Source organism: Lonchura striata, chromosome 14, assembly GCF_050655825.1.
Source record: "Lonchura striata isolate lonStrDom1 chromosome 14, ASM5065582v1, whole genome shotgun sequence".
Lineage (NCBI taxonomy): Eukaryota > Metazoa > Chordata > Aves > Passeriformes > Estrildidae > Lonchura > Lonchura striata.
The window spans coordinates 12,362,501-12,387,000 of NC_140716.1; the positions used below are offsets into that span (position 1 = coordinate 12,362,501).

Genomic DNA, 24,500 nt, shown 5'->3' on the forward strand with positions numbered 1-24,500 from the left:
AAATCCAAATTCCTATGAAGGGATAATACATTAAAATAAATTAATTTATTTAAGCACTCCAAGTTCATGAGCCTGAGCTCTGTATCTCACCCCAGAGCTGTGTTTGCTTTAGATTTGAGTAGAGAAGTCTTCATTGCTATCAAGAGGGATACATGAAATTCCAGGGCTAGCAGTATTAGGCAATTGCTTTCCTTAAGACCTGGTGTGAAACTCAGGAAAATATGTGTAAAAGACTTGTATAAAATACATTAGTTCCTCTTTTGCTTCCAAAGTATTGATGAGTAAGGGATTCAATTTCTCTATCAATTCTACTTAAATACTTGGTATCCAAGTATACCTATCTTTAGCAATTACCCAACAAAGGAAGTGGGCAATTCCTACTGGAAAAGCAAGGGAAGGAAAGTAGCTCACATCAGTCTGTGCTGGGTAGAGGACTTGGTGGTTCTCTGAGCTGGAAAAGCAGTTTGAGAGCTCTCCAAGCAGGATGGACACTGATCCCACACTCTGGAGCCTCTCTGGTAGGAAGAACTTCCACAAACCTCAGCCTTGGAACCCTCCACATTAGGATGCAAACACTATCTGGGGATTTGAAATTCTCAGTAAGAGAATTCCTTGTGTCTTTTTCACTACACTGAAGGGAAAAAGACATTACGGCTCTATGCCAACTTTTAAAGTCTGAGAATTTTGAATGTCATTATAATTTTAACTCTTTCCAGCCAAATTTCATCCCAATAGTAAGAAAATATCTAGAAAGGGAAATTAATTAATTTAAATGTAGACATGTTTCCCTCATGTCCTTAGTAATATGAAAGAGGAATTGCATTATTATTTTACACGCCTTAATGCCATGATTATTATTTTTATGTCAATGAGAATTTGTATATTTCCTTTGGGGGCTTTTTGTCCTGATTATCTGGTATTGCTGCAATGCGGAGCAAGGGCTGCAAATCTATATCTGTAAAAAATACATTAATTTTGGTCCAGTGGTAGGGCTGCATTGTGCCTCCATCCTACCTCCCATTCCTGCAGGATCCCTGGCTGTGTCCCAGTGCCTCACAAGCAAAGTCCAACAGGTCACCTAGGATGGCACCAAGTGGCCCAAATGCAAGGGCCTCCCTTAAGGAAGGACCAAGCCTGGATACCCAGGGCTCAGGCTGTATTAAATTATCAATACATTGAAGCCATCTACTGAAGTAACTGGCAAGTTTACAACACTGATGCAATATACCATGTTGCTAATCATATTATATCAATATTCAACAGAAATCTTGACAACTGGTGGGAAAATATGGATAAACACACACATTAAGCAATTTCAAGCATGAAAATATGATTGTTTCAACCTGGTATTGACTTCTGAGTACATTTTTATTACCCTTTTTCCAAAGCAGTGATGACTTATTGTCAGTGTTTTGCATTGCTTTTTTCATCCTTCTGTATAAACTATGTCTCTTTTCTTAAAACAAGAGATGTGAAGAAATCCTAATGTGAGAACTGTGACCAAAGTTAATCCTTGCTCCTCAAAAAGAATGGTTTATATTTATATTATGATAATGCTAAAGCTTTTACTGTGTTATTAATATAGAAATGCTATTGCAGAATTAGTGATGCTTATATTCTTGTTAAAATAACAAACACTTGTTTTTCTTTTACAGGATATTGAAATTCCACTTAAATGTGTCCAATGTAAATACAAAATAAAATGTAAAATGAATCCTTCCAAATCTTCTGTAAAAGAAAATATATAAAATTAAACTGCACATTTTTCATTTTTGCACTCTCCTGAATACACTTGACATATGTAAGCACAAACATGGATGAAAATATTTCCAAAGGGGAAAGAACACATGCTCAGATATTATCTGGGCAAAAGATGCATTGAAATTCCTCTGTGATGAATAGACTTTTTTTTTTTTTTCTCCTCAGGGTGACCTCTACCTTCAGAATATGATGGTTTTATTATGATTAATAAATTTCATTTCCACAGAGGAAAGGAACAGTGTCAGCTTAAACTTAAAGCAAGTGGGTTTCTTTTTAAATGCTAATTTTTAAACACGCCCTTGCATGACACCAAATTTAGAAGCTCAGAAGGTTAGCAGAATAGATTCTGATTTCCAGGCTGAAAATAGGAAGAAGGATTTAAACTGTATTGTCACACTGCAAATCAGTAAGCTGCTTCAGTCCCACACACATTGCTTCACTTACTCACTGCTGTGCCAGCGTGCTTACTTCTCATGACAATTAGTGGCATTTAAATGCTTTGTGATAATTTACACTGTAAATTATCATTCTAGGTAAACAACTTACTAAAATTTAGGACGTGCCAATGGTAAAGCTGTGAATAAATTAATAGTCGATGCCCTCCTCTGTGTATTTTACAGGATGATAAAACAATGTATCCCAAGCAATATGCACAAATTCTTGTCTCAGAACACAGCTGATGAACAATTTTAATGCATCACTAACTAGAACAAGGTATGCTCCTCTATTTTCCACTATATCTAGGACAAGCATTCAGGACATCATGGAAAAAATATGTTTGCTAGCATTTTGTTAACATACTGCCACTGGCTCTTAAATAGCTGGACAAACAACTTCCTGGGAAATAACTGAGCAAAAACCCCGGTGTAGCCATGCTAACTTCCATAAATTAGCCATAAGCTATCCACCAATAGATGGCATGTTCTTTACTTATGCTATACCTTAATCTCTTCAATAATTTTCAGCAGAGGGTTAAAAATGCTAAAATACTACATAAAAGGACTATTTGTTGTTCACTGAACCATTAAAAAATTTATAAAGGGAAATTGTGGGATTTAGTTTATCAGGGCATTTGAAAGGGAGTATCTTTCTAAGTAATTAGTAGTAGGTGTTGTTGAAGTCTCTAAAAATTAGGGAATTCTGTGCCTCTTTGATCATAAGTGCCATTTTATGATTTTAAATTCTTTAATAGTATGGCTGCATTTTCATACACATCTGGGACAGACAGTGGAGCTCCAATACTGGAGATTTAGAAGCTCCTAAATAACACACACACACTATAGTGATTAATGGCAGAACTAATAAGGAAAAATTCACCACAAAAAGTATAAGCCAAGTTAACATATTTTCCTGAAGTGATTTGAGAAGTAAAGAAGGAGAATTTTAAAGAATTTGATACAGGTATTTTAGTTATCATTCGATTGCCATCTATTTTTTCAAGTCTACACATCAGTGGAGGAACTACAGAAAATTATGAACCTGCTTAAGAAGTATAAAGAGAGAAGTTAAAACTTGATCACTACTTCAGATCAATCTAACTCTGACCTCAGCCCCATTACAAGCAAAGCCTGTGTACTACTGGGAAGTTCATCTTTCTAACTTTTCCCCAATATTATCCACTCTTTATTGCAATTGAATAATCAAGTAATAAAATTGCATCTGGAAGGAATACAAGGAAAGCAAGGGTTACCTGGCCTTAATACCACATAAATATAGAAATTATTAAATAATTAACTTGGTGCTCTTCCTCTTGGCCACAGAACTACAATGATTCCAAGAGAGATGACACCTGCACCACAGCTCCTCCCTGTGCACACCAGTCACACACCACACTGCTGAGCAGTATTTTGGGCTCAATGGGTCAAACCTGTGTAGCAGGGATAGCCCTTTAACCTAAAATTCATCCCACTGCAGTGGGATAGTGTCTGCTTGCAACCAACTAATTAATTTAACTTTAACTTCATTTTAGATATTAACACCAAGGGACTGTGGGCATTTCAGGCATCTGAATCACCAACAGGTCTCTCTCTCTACCTCAGATGGAAATGGACAAAGATTCCTCTGAAGTTTTTACTTAAGATGAAGGAAACAGAAATCTGCTGATGAAAACAATTTCCAGGCATTTTCCTTGATTGGAAAGGCTAAGAATGCGAAAATTCTCCTTGCCAAGGGTTGGATGCACGCTATCAAACACTGAGGTTACTGTACAAGAGAGGACCATCACATGCTTTATTCATAGCATCTTCCTCTTCCATGACCTGTAATGTGCTACAGATTTGTGATGTGGAGCAGAGAAAGAATTGGGAAGTGACAGGCAGCACAATAAAGAGTGAAACTTCAAGGTGTGCTGCGGGGCTGAGCTCCTGGTGCCTGCAGAGCCATAGGGGAGCTCCTATCACTACAGTACTAACACATTGCTAGGTTTTCTCAAAATAAGAAACTTGACCAGGGTCTACCACGGGTAGAGGGCAATAATGAAAGGTTTCCATGAAAAGATGTTCATAATTATGCCATTGATGAAATATTAAAAGCACTGTTTACTTTCTCCTGCAAGCTGGGGAAAGGAGAAAGTAGAGAAGCCTATGCAGACTTTTCTGTAGAGATGAATTTCCAATTCGTGGTTGTTTACTTATGTATGTCACATCTCAGTTTGGCCAGTTAATTTCCTTGCTAATTGACAGGCATGTTTTGCAGCAGCTTCACTGATGCTCAGATGTGGTTTTAATTTTGCTTCTGTTTGCTAGCCTGTATCTTTTAAAATTTGTGAGATGTTTGCAGCCAGCCAAAGCTGAGCTGCCATCTTCTAAAACATTTAAATGAACATGATTGATACTGGTTAATTTACAGAAACATAGAAGGGTAACAAACAGCAGCACAGGTGACTTTCCTGAGCTGATGCTGGATAACTGCAAACTGGAGCAATCCTAGGCACAGATCTCAGCTTAAAAACTTTTATTCAGTTTCAGTCCTGCTGTGTGGATTCACCAAATATAATTCTATGCATCACCCCATCCTCTGTAGCTTCTATCCAAGGAACTTAGATTTTATTTAAACGTTGTTTAAAAAAGCCACTGGGGAATCTGGGGCTTGCCATCAGGTGATACCTAAACCCAACTCTTTTCCAATGACACAAAAGCATTTCTTAGGTCTGTAAAACATTTTCTTACTACTATTGCTGTTATATTTAGGGGCAATTAAGCTTGAAGAAGTCTTACCTAGTGCAATAATAAATATACAGGGTACATTATTTATAAAATTTTAAAGCAGTCTTTTGTGATCACATATAAAGTTCTGCAACCATAGCATAATTTTATGCTTATTTGCAATATGATAATCTCAAGATATTAAATCTGAATCCTTGCTCATTTAATGGACTTGTATACAGGCATCCATACATGCACACACACAAATCATCTTTCATGTGCTCTATTTTTAGCCCACCAGAGAAAAACCAATCTAATTGCTTCATTAAAAAACCAGCACAGGAGATGCACACGTGCCTATAGGCACTTGTTGAGAACAGACACAGATTATTCACTATTTCTGTTATCAAAGGAGCTTCACATGGCAAATCCTCCATTTACAAATGACAGGACCTCAGCTTTCCTTAATCTTGTCGTGTTGTCACATTTGAGCAGCCATGCGAACTGACCTGGAGCCGCGAGCACGGGCAGGCAGGCTGGCACACAGATAATGACAGCCACGCCAGCCAGGGCTCCACTGGGTGACAAAAAGGAATTAATCAAACCCCATGAAAGGAGAACAGAGCATAATCAAAGTGTTTACTGATTTTTATCAACTGCTCCAATAGCTGAACATCTTCAGCACGCAACTACGCAGAGCAGTAAAAGCTGTGACAAATGGAATTCCATATAAGCAACTATTTATAGCAGCAGTAAATGCAAGTTTAAACTGCCAACATAAAGGACACTTGAATTTATAGAAGAAGTTTAATTTTGTGCATTAGTGCAACATTTCCTAGTCTTTCCAGAGCAAAAACTTCACTATCTGCTATTTTTCACAGAGAACAGCAGTACAGCCTTAAATAAATACTAGCACAAAGACCATACAGGTGCTCCTTCATCTTCATTTTTTATTTGATTAGCAGAAGAGCATAGCATAATAATAATAAAAGCAAGCATCTCACAGAAAATGGTTATTTTCCCAAACTGCTTCATGAAATGAAGTCAAACCCATTGGCAGCAATAGTGAAAGGGAAGAACCTCTCTTAACTGAGCATATGTCTTCACAGCAATTGGAACAGGCTGAAGGAAACACCTCTGAAGCTGCATTCTTCCAAAGAGTTTGGATTGGACTCTTTCAAATTCCTTTGTAAGAGTATGATCTAATCACTATCTCCTACCAGACACATGAACAGCTCAGTGAGATGTATGCAAGCTCATACGGCAAAATTTTGACCAGCTGAAATTATTCACGTACCTCCCTTGGCACAGGTAGGTTTGCCACAACAGGCACTGCAGCCATTCTAAGCACTTTATCAAATATGAATTTCTTTTAAATCAGTATTTCCATATTTGGTATTGCTCAATGAATTAAATTTGTGGCAGTGTTAGTGCTGGCAGGTTAATGATAGTATACAGGAAAATTGCAATGACTGGAGCAATTGCATTTGTTAAAAATGGCCAATATTCTCTTCAAATATTTCAATAGCACAAACCCCATGGTTTGCTTATTGAAGCTGCTTGCTTTTATTCAACATCTTTCCTGGAGTTATGAAGTTAAACCTTTCAAAATGTTTAATCTATTTTGGAGACTGTATCTTTCTCCAAATGGAGGTCAATAACTTAATTTATGACTGTCAGCTTTTAAAGCTTTATAAAGCATTTCCTTTGCTTGCATGCACACACACACACAGAGAGAGAGAGAATCCTTCCTCCTGGGACTGATTCTGCTCAAAAATGTAAATAAATACAGTCACAATTGGACAGGTGTTATATCCACTTCCACCATACTTCATTCCAAATTCAGCTTTATATACACCCTTGCCTTTCTCTCTGTTATTTCAAAATCATAAACTGCAAATACACTTGGGAGAAAAATAATACCAATCATGCATCAGCACTGGAAATTTTTTTTTGCTTCCACATAAAGGTTGAATAACAGTTAAAAACTGGAAGAAGAGAGAGAGATAATATAAAAATAAAATAATAACCCTGTCCCATTTTTACACAAAAAAATATAAAATATCATTTGCAGGTACATCTGAGAAAGTACTTGCAAAAAAAACCCACAAAAATGTTTTTTCTTTACAAACTATGAATTTGATGTTACAAAACCTAAAAGAGAAAAAAAAAATAGATTGAGCACTGATTTGAAAAACCCACTAAGAATGCTAAAGCTGCAAAATGAACAATGTTTTGCAACCAACATGTAAATAAGCCATAGGTTTATTCTGGGTCTCATTTTGATTTATCCAGAGACTGACAGGGCAGATGCCCATTGTCCCCATCAGACAAAAACCTCAGGACTAATTCTCCCCTAGTGCAGCTATAGTCAGGAATTTGCTAAAGAAAGGTCCTCAGAGATCCTTGTTAAAATTCCATCATCAAACCAAGAGGAGTTTTTTAGAGTTTCCCTGTCTCTGTTCTAGTTCAGATCTGCCTGCAAACCCTTTAATCATGTCTGCCAGAGAAGATCTATCCCAGAAGTGCAGAACTTCTCTTCTGAACAGTAATTATTTTTAGCCTCAGAATGCACTGGATGCAATGAAGAGTGAAATGCTTTTAAATTTCCCATGGAAGGATCCCTCTGTCAGATATCTGAGGAGGTTTCCCTTCTGTAATGTGCATTCAAGGACAGACAGAGATACACAAATAGAGATGTGTTTATGGACACAAATCTCTCATTAACACATTGATCTACTCAAGATTACTTTATTCCCAAATAAAAAAAGATTATTTTGTTCCAAATAAAAATGAAGATTACTTTATTCCAAATACAAAAGGATACCATGTGGCTGAGGGCTAAGTATCCTCTGGCAGGAATGATGAAGGATTGAGAAGAAAAGAGTGAATATTACCAGCAGAACCACCCAAGTTCTCCCATTTCCAATTGATGATCAAATTCCAACCAAAGCTTTATTTGTTATATATTACCATTTGTAATCCACAAATGCACCCATTCTTTACAGGGAGGCAATGCAAACATACAAATACTCACATTTCAAACATTGAGCATTTTTATAAGTATCTTCACTTGATATCAACTTTACGAACACAGTAGAATTACTGTCATTAAGCTTAGGAGCACTAAAAAAGCACTATAAAAATCATATTGCAGGTTTTTGCATGCATCTGAAAAACCATAGGAAGGTTAGTTTTGGTTCTCAAAGTATCTCTATGTTTGCTCCATGTATTAAAACACAAAATATGAGATAATAAAAATAGTTGGAAGTCAACTTACAAATCCAAAAGACCAAATTCAACTTCAGCAATTTGACTCACAGAAATATGGCCTGGATAATTACTTTTTTATGTAGTCAAAAATAATTTAAATTCTATTACTGAATCTTAGGTATATAAGAAATAGCAGGTACAGGTTTTCATCACCTTTCTTTTCCATATTTAGTGAAAAAAAATCAACTATAGTCACCTGTGATGGATATGTTTATCATATTCTCAAAACCATGCCTAGCAAAAATACCTTTTTGTTGAATCCATTCAACATAGGTAATCAACTGGTAAACTGAAAAGTTTTAACAAATACACACAGAGATCCGTTTTCTTTTTGTAAACTTCACTGAAAGCACTGATAAATGAAATTTATATTTTATAGAAATATTATATTTGTAATTGGAATTCTAAAAAAAGTCATATATGGAATATCTGTAATAAAGTCTTGGGCACTTAAATTGTGCCTGAATTGAGAGAGAAAAATTTCTTTACTAGAACAAGAATTATTGCTTAGAAAGGTTCACTTTGCAGAACTGGACCAACAGACCCCACATCTAACTCAAGAATTCCAAGTTTAAAAATTGCTAAAATAAATATATTTATTCTTACTTATCAAGGCTTAGATTTACAAATTAACAGCCTCCCTAGGACAGCTCACTACAATGAAGAGCTGAGCAGGAAGCTCAAGTGAAATAACCAAAGCCAAAATCCAAGTTGAGTGATATGAAGAATGTGACAAATGTTAGTTTCTCAAAATGTATTTACTTTATAATTTAAAGACTTGGAAAAATCTATGTTAAATCAGGTTTTACTATGGAAGAACTTTTCAGATTACCACCAAAAATGCTACAGCTAGCATAGAGATTAAAACAATTTTAGCATATTTTGGGTTTATCTATGATCACCTTTTCCATAAAAAACTGTTCTCTATTTGTTTCTATGTAGATTATCCCGGCATAAACAAAAATCTCATCACCTTTCATTTATTTCTGCTAATATAAAACTCTATCAGCAAACACTTCTTAATTCCAACATTTGATTTCACACTATATTCCCTTTCATCCTTCAACATGAGAAGCTTCTATGAACTTGATTTTTTTGTACAACATTATTGGCAGAATAAGCCCCAGCACCATTACTATTTATTTTAGCCTTTTGATTTCTTATGTAGTAACATAACACCATCCTTACCTGAATTAAGACTAAGCTTGTTCAAACTCTATTGCTTAAAAGAGAGAAAACCTCTTGACATACTCAATATATTTATAAAATATAAATTAACCTTTTAAAAACATTGTTCATTCTTCTGTACCCATGGCTTACAACATGATAGTATATGGAGACTTTTTACTTACTAGAGAGCGATCCTCTGAAGGCACAGACCCTCTCTCCCACTATCTGATCCATAGGATAGACTTTGTGAGTGCTTTAGGGTCTGCAATACCCTTGTGGGCACCATTGGCCCCCAAATGTTGAAAAGAAAATTGTCACATCTATAGCACTTACAATGTCCTGCACACATCTAAGCCTTGGCTCTTCTCGTCAGCTCTCTCTGGTTTGACTTCTCAAAGTCCCAGTCCTGAAGCTTTTATCAGGTTTAACATATCCTTACACACTACCACACTTAAACTGGAAACAAAACACCAAAGTCAGCCAAATAACCGAGTGGCTTTTCTATGGCAGAACCTATAGGCTGAAGCTATAAATTCATTAAACTATTCCCAAGATTTATACACTACGGACTTTCCTATGCTTTGTCTTACGATTAAATGCAGCATGTGAAAAAGGATATTGAGACCTGGATGGATGCATCAAGAAGTATCAATGATTGTTACCTGCAGAGGTGTTACAAGAAATTTCATCTGCTGCAACGAAGACGAATTGATTTCTGCAAGAGAAGATAAAATTCACAATACTGCTTGCTGACTGGGAAATGTGCTAGCTGCCAATTGACTTGATGTTTACAGATGGGGAAGGGGAAGGGTGCTTAATTTTAATGAATGTAGCAAGAAAAAGTGTTGAGTACTATAGAGTTTAAAAGGATCATGAGGTAGACATGCTGGGATCTTTTAAATGAAATAATGGTGACATTTGGATATGGACTATGTACAAACTCTTGCATTGGAAGCTTCATGTTTAGTGTTACAGATATGTCAATATATTTATGAAGTCTAATAAAAATAAAACAATATATTGATATTAAAGGGCACTACTGCAAAATATGTAAAAAGCGCTTTTGAAAAGAAATTAAATTGCAATTTACTTTGTGCGTCTGAAAGGAGGATATTGAAATTAAAATATTTTGCTTTTTCTATGTCTAATATGACTGCAATCAGAAAATTAATTTTCTGCTACTTATTAAAAAATGACATAGTATATTCTCATATACTGTCATCCAAATACATAGAGAAGTCTTTTGCAGAATCTTAGGAGAATAAGCTAGAGATATGAGTAATTTAATATAAACCTTCTCTTGCAAAATTCTTTTTTTAAACCAGGTAACATAAAAAGAGAAACGCTAAATGCACTAGTATTTCAAAATATAGAAAACTTCATTGTGGCAGAAATCCTGATTTGTCCGTTCTGAGATCTAGGCAACCAGGCTCTGGGTTAGTGGAAACCACATTTAGGGATTAACATCAAATGATTCCTTTATATGCATATACACAGCTACCTCGGGGTATTTCTATGCTGTTAATAAACCCGGGTGCAGATTAACACTCGGGTGTGGTTTCCTCCCAGCACAACAAAACCTGAACTGAGCTTTGCACAGCCTTAAAGCCAGTCTGACAACCAGCAGCCAAGGGATGCAGGCTAAGGGCAGCCTGGACCAGCTCTGCAGGCACCAGTGCTGAGGATGCTGCTGACAACCACGCAGGAGCAAACGTCCCTCGGGGCCAGCAAAACCTGGGGGAACAAAAAAACCCTAAGGGAACAAAAGCTATTTCTATTATTTCACCTCCAATGTATCAAGAGATTTGAAATTCTCGTTTAGAAATCTGTGAACCTTGCTACTTAGAGGTTCACATTCAAAATGGGGGGGAAAAAATAAATCCAAATCAAAACAAGGAAGCTGCAATCTGTACTGCAGATTGCACAGGGCCAAAAGCAGATCACTGCCTCTGCCCCAGCAGAAATGCACTGTTAGCATGAGCTTAGTGATCAAACTGTACATTCTTGCATTTTCAACTCTTCATTAAGTTCAATTAACAGCTTTGCTCTTTATTTTGTCATCTGCAACAGTTTCAGCAGCTAATGAGATTTACCTAACAAGTAATGCTAATGGCATGAATTTAAAAAACCAAAGGGGGATAAATTTTACATTATAAATACAGAGCTACTCTGTATTTCATAGGTAGCATAATTTGTCACTGTATTTACTGCTACCACCTCTGTGATAATTATAGACAGGAAAGGTTAGATGCTTGCCCAAAAGAGCCAGTAGCAATGCAGATTTACCAGCTACTGTTTTACAGAAAATCATTCTGACTCATTTCTATGAAGTTGTTAAACTGCTCTCTCATCTAAATTAAAAGATCACTTTTCCTTAAAAACTGCCTCTAAAGTGCTTACTGTGAAGCTCCTTTTGTTCCTCTCTGTTTAGAAAAGTAGAATATTTAGCCACAGGTTCTCTATTTTCAGATGTTGTAATACAGAATTATCTGCAAGGGTAATATTCTGGGTTAGTACCTCCAGGAAGACCCCAGAACACTAATGCAATTAATCCTTTGAAATGACAAATATTATTTAAACTGTGCTGAAATCTTACTCTTTTTTTACCAAATCTTTACTCATTGCTGGGAAAAAAATAATTTAAAAAATAAACCCAAAGTGATACCTATTTAAAAAACAACTACTATAAACATCTCTTGTTGTACTGCTTAATAGGATGTAACTATTTTGCTTTTGTAAAATTAATTTCACGACTCCATACATAACTTTTAAAAGGAGGAAGTTACATATTGGTCAGCATAGCAACTGTGAGAATGTAAAAATTAGAGGCTGGAGTCCAATAAACCAGTTCAATATTTTATAAGTAATTAGGTGTTATTTTATCAATTAGAAATTAGAAATTTTTGAGAATCAGAAATTCTTAAGCATTTTGATGCCTTTAATGTTCTTACAGTGGTAGGATTTATTCAGCTAAATTCCATACTGTTGTTTAGATAGACCCAGAGGGGAAACTGCTCAGCAGAGGCATCACAGATACCACAGCAAGGGTTAATCCTTTGTGTGGGCAACCCCAGGGCCTGCAAAGGAGTCCTTAGGAGTGAAGCTGCTCTGTGGGGCACCAGATCCCTCTGTCCTAGAGCAGGTGTGGAGCAGAGGTGGCAAAGGACAGCTCACCTTGCCCAGTCCCCTGCAGATGTGGAGCGTTCCCTTTAAAGAACAATTCTCTGCACTAACTCTGTCGAGCACACAAGGCTTGAAAACCTCACAAGGACGATATGAAAATTCACAATGCATTTTAGGTTGGTTTAGTGTTCCTCGTCACTGCTACACTTTTAATGATTCAAAAAGGTGCAGGGATTGTAAGCGGACTCAACTTTATTATACAATAAGCCCTGCTCAATTAAGATACAGAATCACTTTCATGATTTAATTTGTGTATTAACAGCGAAAGTATAGAACCAAATTTTTACTGTTCACTGGTTAATACTTTAGATGTAAAAGAACACAGATTTAAACAAAAGAAACTTGGTTTTTTTTCATAACTTTTTAAAAGTTGTTACTGGCTGCGAGATAGAAAAGAAAAAACCAAAAAACAAACAAATCTGAAAGGCTAACATGACAAATACATTGACCTGAATGTACAGTTGGATGTATCCAACCTGCCAGATCCTCATACCCTGGGCTAAGTGTAATCCTTTTAAGTGCAGGAGTGGCACCTTTTGGCTGTCTGAGCTCTCTGATGTCTCTCAGACAGTGTGGGCCAGGAAAATGTGCTGCTGGGACTCCAAATGGCTGGGTTCCATCCCAGCAGCTACCTCCCAAGGGCAAACACTGCATACTACTGCTTCTCTCAAGCCCATATATCAACTTTTATCTCTTCTAGCAAATTGAAAACTAACTCATTTTTTACCAGTATGGTAATAAAGATGGTTTTAAATTTTGAAAAAAAAAATGTTTAAACATTTGATATATATCCTGAATTCATACAAGAACAGAAGGGGAAGACAACAGAAGTACTATTAAGTGATTTAGATGTGTTTTCTTCCTTTGGGGCAGTTTTTGAACCTGCATCACACCATCTTCAAAGGTTTGAATATGCTGTAATTTCCTCTGCTCCGTTCCCTGTAGTCCCTTTGGCAGTAACAAATGTGTGCCTCCAAGGCCCCACATCTGACAGAAACCTCTCTCTTTTGGCACCTGCTCTATCCAGCAGACCTGTTGCATATCCAGTACATTACACGCTTTCTTTCTCTCTTCTTGAAACTGTTTGGTGAAAACATGTCATACTATAGAACATAGATGTTATATATATCTTGAGGGGTTTAAATTCTTTAATCACTGGAGCCTGAGCCTTGTCCTTTCTATGGCTGTCTAATATAAACAAATACTTCTGTGAAGAAATACCTGACCCATAAATGGTCTGCCCACTTTACTAATGGAAAATTCAGAACCTGGAAGTGGAAGATAGGAAGAGATTCAGAGAATGGGTCTCAGAAACATTTTTTTTTAATACTTGGGGGATGTAACTATCATGAAACACAATTCCAACCTATGTTCAGAATAAACTGCTACCCTGAGTGCTTCCTCTAAAAGTTTCCATGCAGTCATCCCACCCTGGGGAAGGAAGAATCACTCTGTGCCTGAACTAGCTCCCACTCCTCCAAAAGCACCAGCCTCCCACCCCTTTCTCTCCTGCAGTCACTGGCCCTGCTTGCCTCAGGTGTACAGAGCTCCCAGGTGTCTGGGAATTTATAAATTTAGCTCATGATGGGTCAAAACCCTATGCAGGACACACGGGGCCAGTGAGTGCTGTGTGTGCCCTCTCGTCTGCCTAAAATGCTGGCTGGCACCAGGACTTCTCACCGCTGTTTCACACAGCACATAGCTGAGAACAACATTTTGGCACACACCTAACTTCACCCATGACTCCCAGAAGTTTCCAATCCCTCCTCCTCAGCAGCGTAGAGCTTCCTTAAAATGGAATACTAGAGGTCAAAGGGGATTTTAAGAAATTAATCACACTGGCTCTAGGAAATTTGAAATGTAAAAGAAATTATAATCCACTAACATACAGTGATTATGTTTCATAGACTTGAATTTCTGGGCTTTGCTGACAAACTTCATAATACTAGACAGAAATAATTTTGCCTAACACAGAAGTTCAGACTCCCACCCAAAAATACAGCAACTGCTGAAAACAGTGCACAGCGCTAGAACATCAACATTTAGGATGAAGGCAAACACAATATTGAACAGAAGTTACACTGGGAAGGTTTAAACTATATTTAATCAGTTGATTTTTCTGGTAGAACCATCATGGGATTGACAAAGAAAGCCAGTATTTAGAACTCAGGGGTCAGAATCTCAGCTGGTAAAATGGATGCAGCTTAACCAAAAGCATTGACTTCCCTTCCTGGAGCTGCTCCAAATTGAATTCCCCAAGGATCCTGTGCCAACTATCACATGCTGGGTTTTTCAGGAGTTATATGTGGTACATCTGTATATTTTTTCATTATTAAAGATATTATATATTTCCTTTGTGTTCTAAACATTAAGACTTTGCTGCTCTTGTGAGGACCCTGATGTTGAGGGCTTTTTCACCATGAATTTCAATATAGCTGACTGCTGGCTCCTTGAATGGTTTCTGCAACACCGAAGGAGGGAAGTTCCTTCCAAAGTTCCCCTTTATAATCATTTTATTAAGTCCTTCCCAACTCTCTCCTGCTGGTGTCCTAAATTTAAATATCAAGGCTATCAAAGGATTTAAACTTTTTAATATTAGCATAATAACTATAATTAGAAGGTTAATTTTGCTATTATCATGCTTTATATTCCCATTACTGTAAGATCAAAGTACATTACCATACCCATAGCATTTGAATCACAACACAAAGACAACTAAACAACTTCACAGCCATACGTATATGATATATTAAAAGAAATAAGAATAAAACTGTAAATAATTCATGTGGTATTAAGCTTCAACAACACTAACAGTAACTTGTTTGACTTGATGTGCATTAGGAAGGTAATTAGACAAATTTCTTCAATGTCATGTTCTTTTTCTCTGCAGAATTTCTTGTTCAACCTAACCAACGATGATGCCAAGACAAAGAGAAAGATGTGGATATTTGGCTTTCACTGAGGTCCTCTGCTTTCCTTATCACGAGATAATTCTCTCCTACATCCATCATTCCTGACCATTTCTTTCCTGAAATTTTGAGGCAGGCCTTGTGTCGGAACTCAAAATGTCCCTCAGACATTTTTGGATGTTCTGTGTCCAGGTCAGAAGCATTTGAGACCCTGGCAGGCAGCTGGAAACAGCTGTGATTTTGGGTTTGAACCATGGAACGATTTACCAAACTTGCAGGAAGAACAAGAAGCCACAAAAGTTTAGATATTATAGTGGAAGAAGTCACAAAGTAGAGGGAAGAATTTTTGAGTGCTGTACAGGGGGTTTTGGTTTTGTACATGGGGTCAGAGGTTTTAGGATGGAGGGATCTGGGCCTGCCCTGTCCTCCCTCTTTCTCCTTTCTTACCTCCATGTTCTTGGTGATGTTGGCACTCCCAGATTGGTTTAGAGTAGAAAAGCACCATTTAATATAGGTAATAGGCATTGGGGAAAAACTGTAACCATGTCACACGTAATGTCCCATATAAAAGAGAGCAGCAGCTCTGGGTGGGGAGAGAAGAAGCAGTCGGGGTCAGAGAGGATGTCAGGGTGTGTGTGTGCCTCTGCCTGAGCTGTGAGCAAACTACAGCAGCTCAAGGAGAAAATCTTTTAGATAACTTGCAATAAACTGCCTTGAGACCGAACAAGAGAGACTGCTGAGCCTTTCTTTGGAAGCTCGGGGTGGAGGAGAGACTTTTCCACCACACGGAGCCACCCCTGACCCAGGGTGAGCTCCGGCAGCCTTGGAAGCAGAATAGAGGAAAACCCTGACTCAAAAGAGACAAATGCAGCTATTTCTATAACAACTCCGCATAGAAAACACTAAATAAAGCTCATCAGCTCGTCCATCTGCCCGGGCTCACTGCCACTGCAGAAGGTGCTGTGTCCCCCTTGCCTCCCCGGGTCCCCTCTGTGCCAGGGGTCTGCAATGGCACTACAGCCCTGTGCCCAGCAGCGCAGCCCAGCCCTTCAATCCTGCCTCATTCATCGCCTCTGCATTGCTCTCATCTCTCTCTTTGTGCTCAGTACAGGACATCTCTGTGTGCTTTAGCCAAAGACAGCACGTCTCTACCAAAATTCAGAGTGCCAAAGACAGCAGGAGAGAGAAAAGAAACAAAATCTCTCATCAAGTTTTGTCCTGCTACCAATCACACAATTTCTCAACCAGAAATAATTTCTTTTAATACCAAAAAGTACTTGTGCAATTGCAAAAAACATGCCTACAAGAAAAGAAAAAAATCAACCCCCAGCTCTTCTGGACACCAATAGAAATGTGCATTCCCAAGCCCAGTGATATGCTGGCATTATTTCATTTACTCAGGAAAAAAAAACAAGTAACCAACCAACCCAAAATCTAAAGGGATTAAAAATACCTAAAGGGAAAAATGGTCAGCAGAAGGTGCTTTCTCATAATTGATATTCTTATCTCAGGCTTTCCCCAGCAGATGGGCAGGCATTTTTATTTTAGCCCTGATATTGAACTAGCTGAACAACCCACTCAAATGCTAGAAGACAGAGACTCCTTTTAGCACAGTCCAATAGTGGTGTTGCAAAGCAGACTGGAGGAATGTCCACGCTGCACACAGGGTGGATACAAAAATTCTGCCATGGCTGTGTCTTGGATAAAAACACCCCCTCTCTCTCCTTCCATTAGCCCTCGGTATAAAGAAAATTTCTGGAAAATAGATGCAACCTTCCTACTTAGTTCTGTTTAATTTTATTTTTTTCTTTTAATCAGAGCTATATGACTAGATTGGGTCTAACTAATATCACCTGCTACATTAGTGGAATATTTTTATGTATGGTCATTCAATATATTATACCTAGTAGGAAATTATTTGTTAATAATAATGCAATACACAGAGTCTAAAGATGAATATTTATCTGCAAGAGGAACATATGACTTTTAAGTAAATCTGGATATTTTTAAGTAAACCTAAACCTAATAGATGGAATTCTGAATACTACACAATTCTGAGCAGAATTCATACTGATCTCAGTAGCAGAACTTCTCTAAAGTTATTGGCCTTTTAGTGTGATTAACACAGCCTAGGCACTTAAATTAAATACTTGAGGAAGTAGTGCAGTAATTCTATTTCAGAAGTGCTCCATATCAGCAACATAAATCGATGTCATTATGATGCAGGACTGCTAAATTAAGGCTATATTTGAAGTCTTAATATTTATATTTGAAAAATTTGTTTATTACTATATTTTGGACATATTGTTCATTCCCTTTAAGGCAAAGAGCATTTTGAAGTCAGCCTCGTGTAAAGAATCAGTATTTGAATCACTAAAATACATTAAAAAATAACCATTTATTTAATTGGGGGATTTGTTCTTTTTGCACATCATGGCATTCTTTAAATAATGCCTCAAAAACATACTTTATATTTGTTTCTGACTTTATAGCAATTATTACAGTTTACTAGTAACAACCATTTTATCCACTATAACTTTCCTAACATACATGATGATTATAAACATATTTTATTATTAACTTCAGCAATTGTGAATAACATTCTTTTCCTTTGCATTATATTAAATTCGGAATGACTTTACAAATTAGTTGACAGCATAATTTTTTTCCTATTTTAACTAAAATATAATATACATGAAAACCTTCTAGGATTATTTAAGAATTTATTCAAGAAAAACAAAACAAACTTTAGAAGCTGGTACATGTTTGGTTTACACAAAGTCCTTACTTTACTTTTTTTTTTTTAATGCATGTATATTAAACACCCTACAGCAATTTTCACTAAAAATCTCCTTAGGATACATGGATAAACATTCTATTCCCACTCCTGCAGTATTCTTACAATCTGATGTTTGCCTCAGGTGGGTTACTAGAGTATCAGCATCTTGACAAACCCAAAGGAATATGAAAAAAAATCTATTTAAATACCTAATAAATTGTTTTAGGCTCCTCAGAGGTGTGAAACACTACAGTAAAAACATACAAAAGTGTAAATTGCCTCTTTCTTGATTAATTTCATCAACATTATTTAAAGTTTGTTCTTCTAATACTTCACCACCTTGCCAGAACACACTGCAGATTACACTAATCCATACAGATTATATCCATGGCATCCCAGTTTTATTAATTTAATTCCATTTCATTCCTTTATTTTCTGTCTTCCTCTTGCACAATGCTCTTAATTCCTGCCTGCATTTAAAGCTCTCGGGTTGACAACACTTAGAGCACGTTCTAATCTGCCTCTGTGGTCTATCAAGCCAATGATCTGAGAGCCGAGTGTGTAATTAGCCACTGACATGTCCAAAGGAGCTGTTATGGTCTGTCATGTCACAGGCTCTGACCCAATGGACTGTAACAGTTTTGGTCTGCTGGATCAGGAATCAATGTTTTAGCAGCTCCCCAACTCCGTATTTATCCACTCTGCTGGGTACAACACTGAAAAATTTTAAAGTCACACTTTCTTCCAATATCCTCAAAGAGCAAAGAAGTTTTTATGAGCTAGTAATAATTTCTACTTTAAAAATGTTAACCAGTCCTTTCCCCTCCCTCCATTTAGAGAAAAGGTATGAAAATTTATCAAATAATATATTCATAATCACAGTTATTTACTATGAGCTTTTACATTAGAATGAGGAACTCCCAAGTTAAAAGTCAGGCTACACAACCAGACATAGGCTGGATGAATTAAACAAAACCAAGAGATGATACTGAAACTGAGATATAAGAATAGGTGCACTGATTTTTTTTTTAATTTTATTTTTGGAACATGATGAGTATTTAACAGCTTTCCCTATGTTCTAGAAGAACCTGACAGCAAAAGTACTGAGCATCTTAAGCTTTGGCACCATCAGGAAGCCAGATATAGAAATCTGGGCTTTAGTCTACCTCTACCTTCTCTTCCAGTTTTATCTTCATGATTTTCAGCATGGATGTCACAGCAGATTTCACAGAAATAGCCTAGACTTTCCTTGTCTAGGGGGATTCCTAAAATGTCCCTTGCTACTGCAATGAATGAGAATGGAGATTAAAGGTAAGAGAAGTAGAAGCAGGATAGGAATGAAACCAGCTCTGACACGACAAAAGTTTAATAACTGGTGTTTGCCATAATTCTGAGCAGTATCACAAAGCTTTTTCACTACTGCATCCCCTCAGTTTTGAACTGGTGGAGGAGTTTTAGCAGTTCCCTGGATACTGCATGAATAGTCAAAGTACACACAGGTGAATCAAGCCGTCAGAGTAGCAGAAAACAGGTTAATTCCACTCCGTACAGGAATGTATTCAAACCTCAAAGCACCCTCCTAGAACTGGCAAATTATGTTTTTAGCAAATGTAATTGTTTGCAATGTTTTCCTATGTTGATGTGACTCACTGAGTCTCCCCCAAAAATGCCATATCTGCAATATTTTAGAACGAACCATGCTTCAATTATTGGAAAGTACTCTATGCAACATATTTTCATTTCAGGAAATTCCTATCCAAATGTACTACATGAAAGTCCCTGTTCATGGAATTTCAAACGCTTGGATGATTTTGTTCCCCTATAACATTTTCTATATTCATATTCACCCATTTTTACTTTCTAACTCTTCACTAAAAGATCGTGTTATGGTTATTCTATGAGTCATATATTCCAGTCATCCCCAAAACACTGAATGGACTGGGATGAAAATGGATTATGAAATATTAACATGACTCCAGTGATTCTCTAGTTTGCCTGAGATCACACAGGCATAAAATTCTAGCAGGTAGATGGCCAAACCCACTACCTCTCTGTAACATCCTAGCCAATAATTTGATTTTTATTTGCAATAATAGGGAATAAAGAAGCTTTAGCTACCATACAGGATTGTCCAGGAAAAAAAAAAAAACAAAAACAAACCAACAACCAAAAACGAGACCAATAAAACATCACCACATGAAACCTAAGCAGAAGAAGTGTTATTATATTAATATAATATTAATATAATATTAATATATTTATTCTCTGTTGCTGTTAGAAAAGCTAAGCACAACCTCTGTACCCAGCCACAGCGCTAACTGAACCTTTTCATTGTCAGAATTTGAGTAGCCTACAATATGGGCTGTACAATTCCCCCTTAGGATTCATCCCCCAAACCTTTCCATTTAAAATTCCACTGGGATAGCAAAATATACAAATGTTGGAAGGTTCCAGCTGGAAGTTGAAAAGTTACCACTATATTCTAATTTTTTCTCCTCTTCCAATCTGATTCCTTTAGAAACTAAAACTGTGTAGAGAATCTCTTTTTCCTTAATCTAAGAAGGTACAATCATGAAATGAATGAGATACTAGATTTTAAAATATTTATGCTTCTGTAAAATTATTTCATGGAAAATTAAATTCTGGCTCAAGATGCTATTATATTTTATATGCAATCAAAACCTTCGTTTTTAGTACATATCTCTAGTATTCTTCAATAAGAGAAAATAATTTAAATAAAAATAGAGTGGTTTTCATTGTTTAATCATAAAATAGAAGATTATATAGTCCTCAGCTATAGAAGCTCACAATTTATATTTTGTGGTTTTTTTACTCTTCATTCTAAATTTTTATTCTTTAATGAGCAAGTTTAATATTAAACCAAATCTGTACCTATTCTATTTTAGGATAACCTGAGCACAAATATCAAGTATTGCTCTCAGCTACTTGCCCAAAGAGAACCGGAAAATATATTCAACTATTCTGATAGACACTACTGCTTTAAAAAAACTGAATGCTTCACATAGACATGTTAAAAATGTAAATTATTAGAATATCAAATTTTATCAGGAGTAAGATTTAAGATCTGAAAAACACATAATTTCCATATGACAAAACCTTCTCTCTCAAATTTCATGAAACCCTAGGTATAACCACAGAACATGAAACACAAATTGATAGGGGAAGGAGAAAAACAAAACATTTTTTGCTACAAAATATTATGTGCAAAATATTTTGGAATATGCCTTATTAAAAAGAAAAAAATAAAAAAAGCAAAATAAAATAAAAAAAGTCAGCTTCCAGTGATGAGGGATTTAATCCAGACAACAAAGAGGTCAGTGGGAACATCCCCACAGTTGGGAGTGAGGATAGAATTGGGTGTGATAGGAGGGGGTGGTGCTGAGGGCAGCACCTGGGTCTGTGTGGGAGTGTGTGTGTGATGGATGGGGGGTGTGTGTATATATGGATACTGCTCCATCCATGTATAAACACACCTGGGCCCTGCACGGGGACAGCACAGGCTGTGCCTCTGCTCCCTCCTGGCAGACACACTTGCACAAACACCGCTGGCAACGTTAATGTGCGCGAAAGGAGCACCGCCCTCGCTCCGACCGCAGATGCAATCATCAAACCATAAAACACAAAACCAATAGCCAATCAATGGGAATAAGTCTGCCCATAGGCTTAATTCAAGCAAGCCATTCACTGAGCTATGTGATGGATCTGTCAAATCCAGTACAGCATTACAGACATACCAGCAACACCAAGTGAACATGCAATGACAAAATGACAATAGGCCCCACTGCCATGCTCGACTCCTTCTACCTCAGCAATACAAAACTGGATGACCTTGCTAGTTTCTCTTACTTCAGACTTGGACAGAAATGTAACAACTATTTTTGTTTTTTTAATATTGTATGAAAGATGAATAAGAGCTGTACAAACATTTTATTGACATCTGATTTAGTGTCTTTTGCACATCCTTACAATTATTTTTTTCAAAATATGCTCAGTTTAGAGAGTTTGCCAGGCATGTTCCAGACTGATGATGAAGAATATATATAGACCAATAGGTCCCCTTTTAGGACTTATACTAATTGGAAAACTTATCTGAAATATTTTAAAACTTGGCAAGTTAAACATAATTTTTTTTTATCCAGTTCTGCAAACACCTTCAAATCTGTACATGCAATTTAATATATGATAGATCACACAATAATAAAATGGAATTCTGAATTTGTATCCAGTGATTGAATTTCTTCATACATGAAACAAAATGTACCTGTTTCTTTGTTGTTTTTGTTTTGTGATTCTAAAAAAATGACTGGGGAGATGTGCCAGGCCAACCCCTGTTGTGAAATTTAGTTTAGGAGTACATGACCTGTCTTGACAAATACTTTGGGGTTTGCATTGATTGGTTTAATGGTATTTCCTTGCCACCTGATTCTCCCCTGTATATCTGTTCCTTGCCTATTTCCAGCAACATTTCCAACTGTGACAAACAAGGATACCATTGCATTCCTTCAAACAGAGCCTTCTCACAGTGATCATTATCAATCGACTCGGTCTATTGATTCTGCAGTCCCAAATCTTTCTGTTAACCTTTATTTTTAATTTACCAAAACATGTCTCCAATCTAAAGATTTCCTTTTTCCATCTCCTGACTTAAGCCTTTCAAATATGGAACATTGCCATTCATAATGGATATGAGTGGTGACCAAAAACTTTTATTATTTTTAAAATTAGTATGAAGTAGTATTTCCATTATATGTCACTGCTTCAGTGGTACTCAATTTCTTTGGGGATCATTTTTTATACAAACAGTAAATGCAGTTCATGTGTAATTAAGTTAAACAGGGGCTCATATGAACACTAAATAAGTGTACAAGGAGATATGGAATCTTCAGTATTGTGAGAGGAGAGCAGATGATAATTACATTGAGAAGAGCAGATATAAGCAGTGGTACTGAAGTATATTTCAGCATCCTCAATATTAATAATTTCACAAAAGTAGCTAAATTAAATTAATTTTACAATAAACAAAAAGTTAATCAAATTAAACAAACTGTAGTTGTGAATAATCAGAGGTATCCATGTTTGCACATAGTTTCCCACATGCAAAGAAATGTTTGAGCAGATTGTTATTTGTTTTGTTCTCGATGTTAGTTTTGGGATTCTCTCAAAAAGTAATTCAGTTATGAGATTTGTAATTAAGACAAGAAACCATATTCATTTGGGGGAAGCAGATCAAAGATGAGGGTTAACCACATTTAAAAAGAAAGATAAATTTAAAAAAATCAAAAAGATATAAAATTCATTTAAGATATCTAAAATTAAGCAAGCAAAGACGGGTTACTGCAATTCTAATTATACACAAAGTGTATCTGAAAATTAGACAATTTTTTCAAAAAAATAATTAAGGATTGTAACAACTGCATTACCTCTGAAGCCATCTCCAGCTTTCTTTACAGCATTTAAGAGCACTATCTTCCTAAACAAATCCTTTACCTTTTTGGCAGCATAACTCTTTGTGATGTTGACTCCCTGCCCATAGCAGAACATGTGACCAACTGATATTTTATCTTTCAGCCTTTAATCTGATTTATGAGAAGGTAACATCAACTCATAATTAAAGCATTTAAAAATCAGCTTGTTATTGTTCAGTTTCTCTGTGTAATGCATTGGTTTAATTAATAGAAATAAACAGCCTATAAAATGATCCAGGGACACCTGAGTGATAGCTGGCAAAACCTGGCTCACCACAGGAGGTTATTTATAATTTTGTCCTTTTGGTTTAGTAGGCTTTTAGAAGCAGGCGTTGTTTTGCTTACAGAAAAGCTCACATAAGAACCCTAGAGCTGCGACATGCTAACAAACCTTTGTGGAAATGAAATGAAACTACTGAGGAGCACTTCACCTGTGCAGGTTCCCCTACGTAGAAATAGTACATTGCCAACAGAGTGCACACAGCACAGATCTAGTTGATATTACTGACCCAAAATCAATAAAAAGGAGCTTGCTTACCTGTCTGACACAGCATGCCTCAGCCATACATGCAAATTACTCTATTCACATAACTTTAAAAAATATATCTTCATTACCCAGAATAAGCACTTGAAAGGCAAATATGCATGCATAGCATTGTAACATTCATACCATGGGACTTGGTTCTAAAAATACAGAATCCATGAACAGCGCTTCAATCTAAGAAATTGTGCACTAGAATTTCTTAATTTCTTGATTTCTTTAAGAAACAGAAGCATTTGTAACACTGTCTAATTT

The 24,500-nt window shown here is 36.5% G+C and overlaps 1 protein-coding gene across 43 annotated transcripts in view; it reads right to left on the bottom strand.

Annotated features, from left to right (window-relative positions):
* The window catches only part of RBFOX1 (RNA binding fox-1 homolog 1), a 1,274,894-nt gene that overhangs the window by 5,601 nt on the left and 1,244,793 nt on the right, over positions 1-24,500 (bottom strand). For 4 of the 43 annotated variants that reach the window (XM_031506137.3, XM_031506144.3, XM_031506143.3 and 1 more), the window contains one exon: positions 10,010-10,062. The exons of the other annotated variants lie outside the window; for them this stretch is intronic. In XM_031506137.3, coding sequence (XP_031361997.1) covers positions 10,010-10,062 — 53 coding nt within the window. The remainder of the gene's footprint in view (positions 1-10,009; positions 10,063-24,500) is intronic. 43 annotated transcript variants of the gene reach the window in all.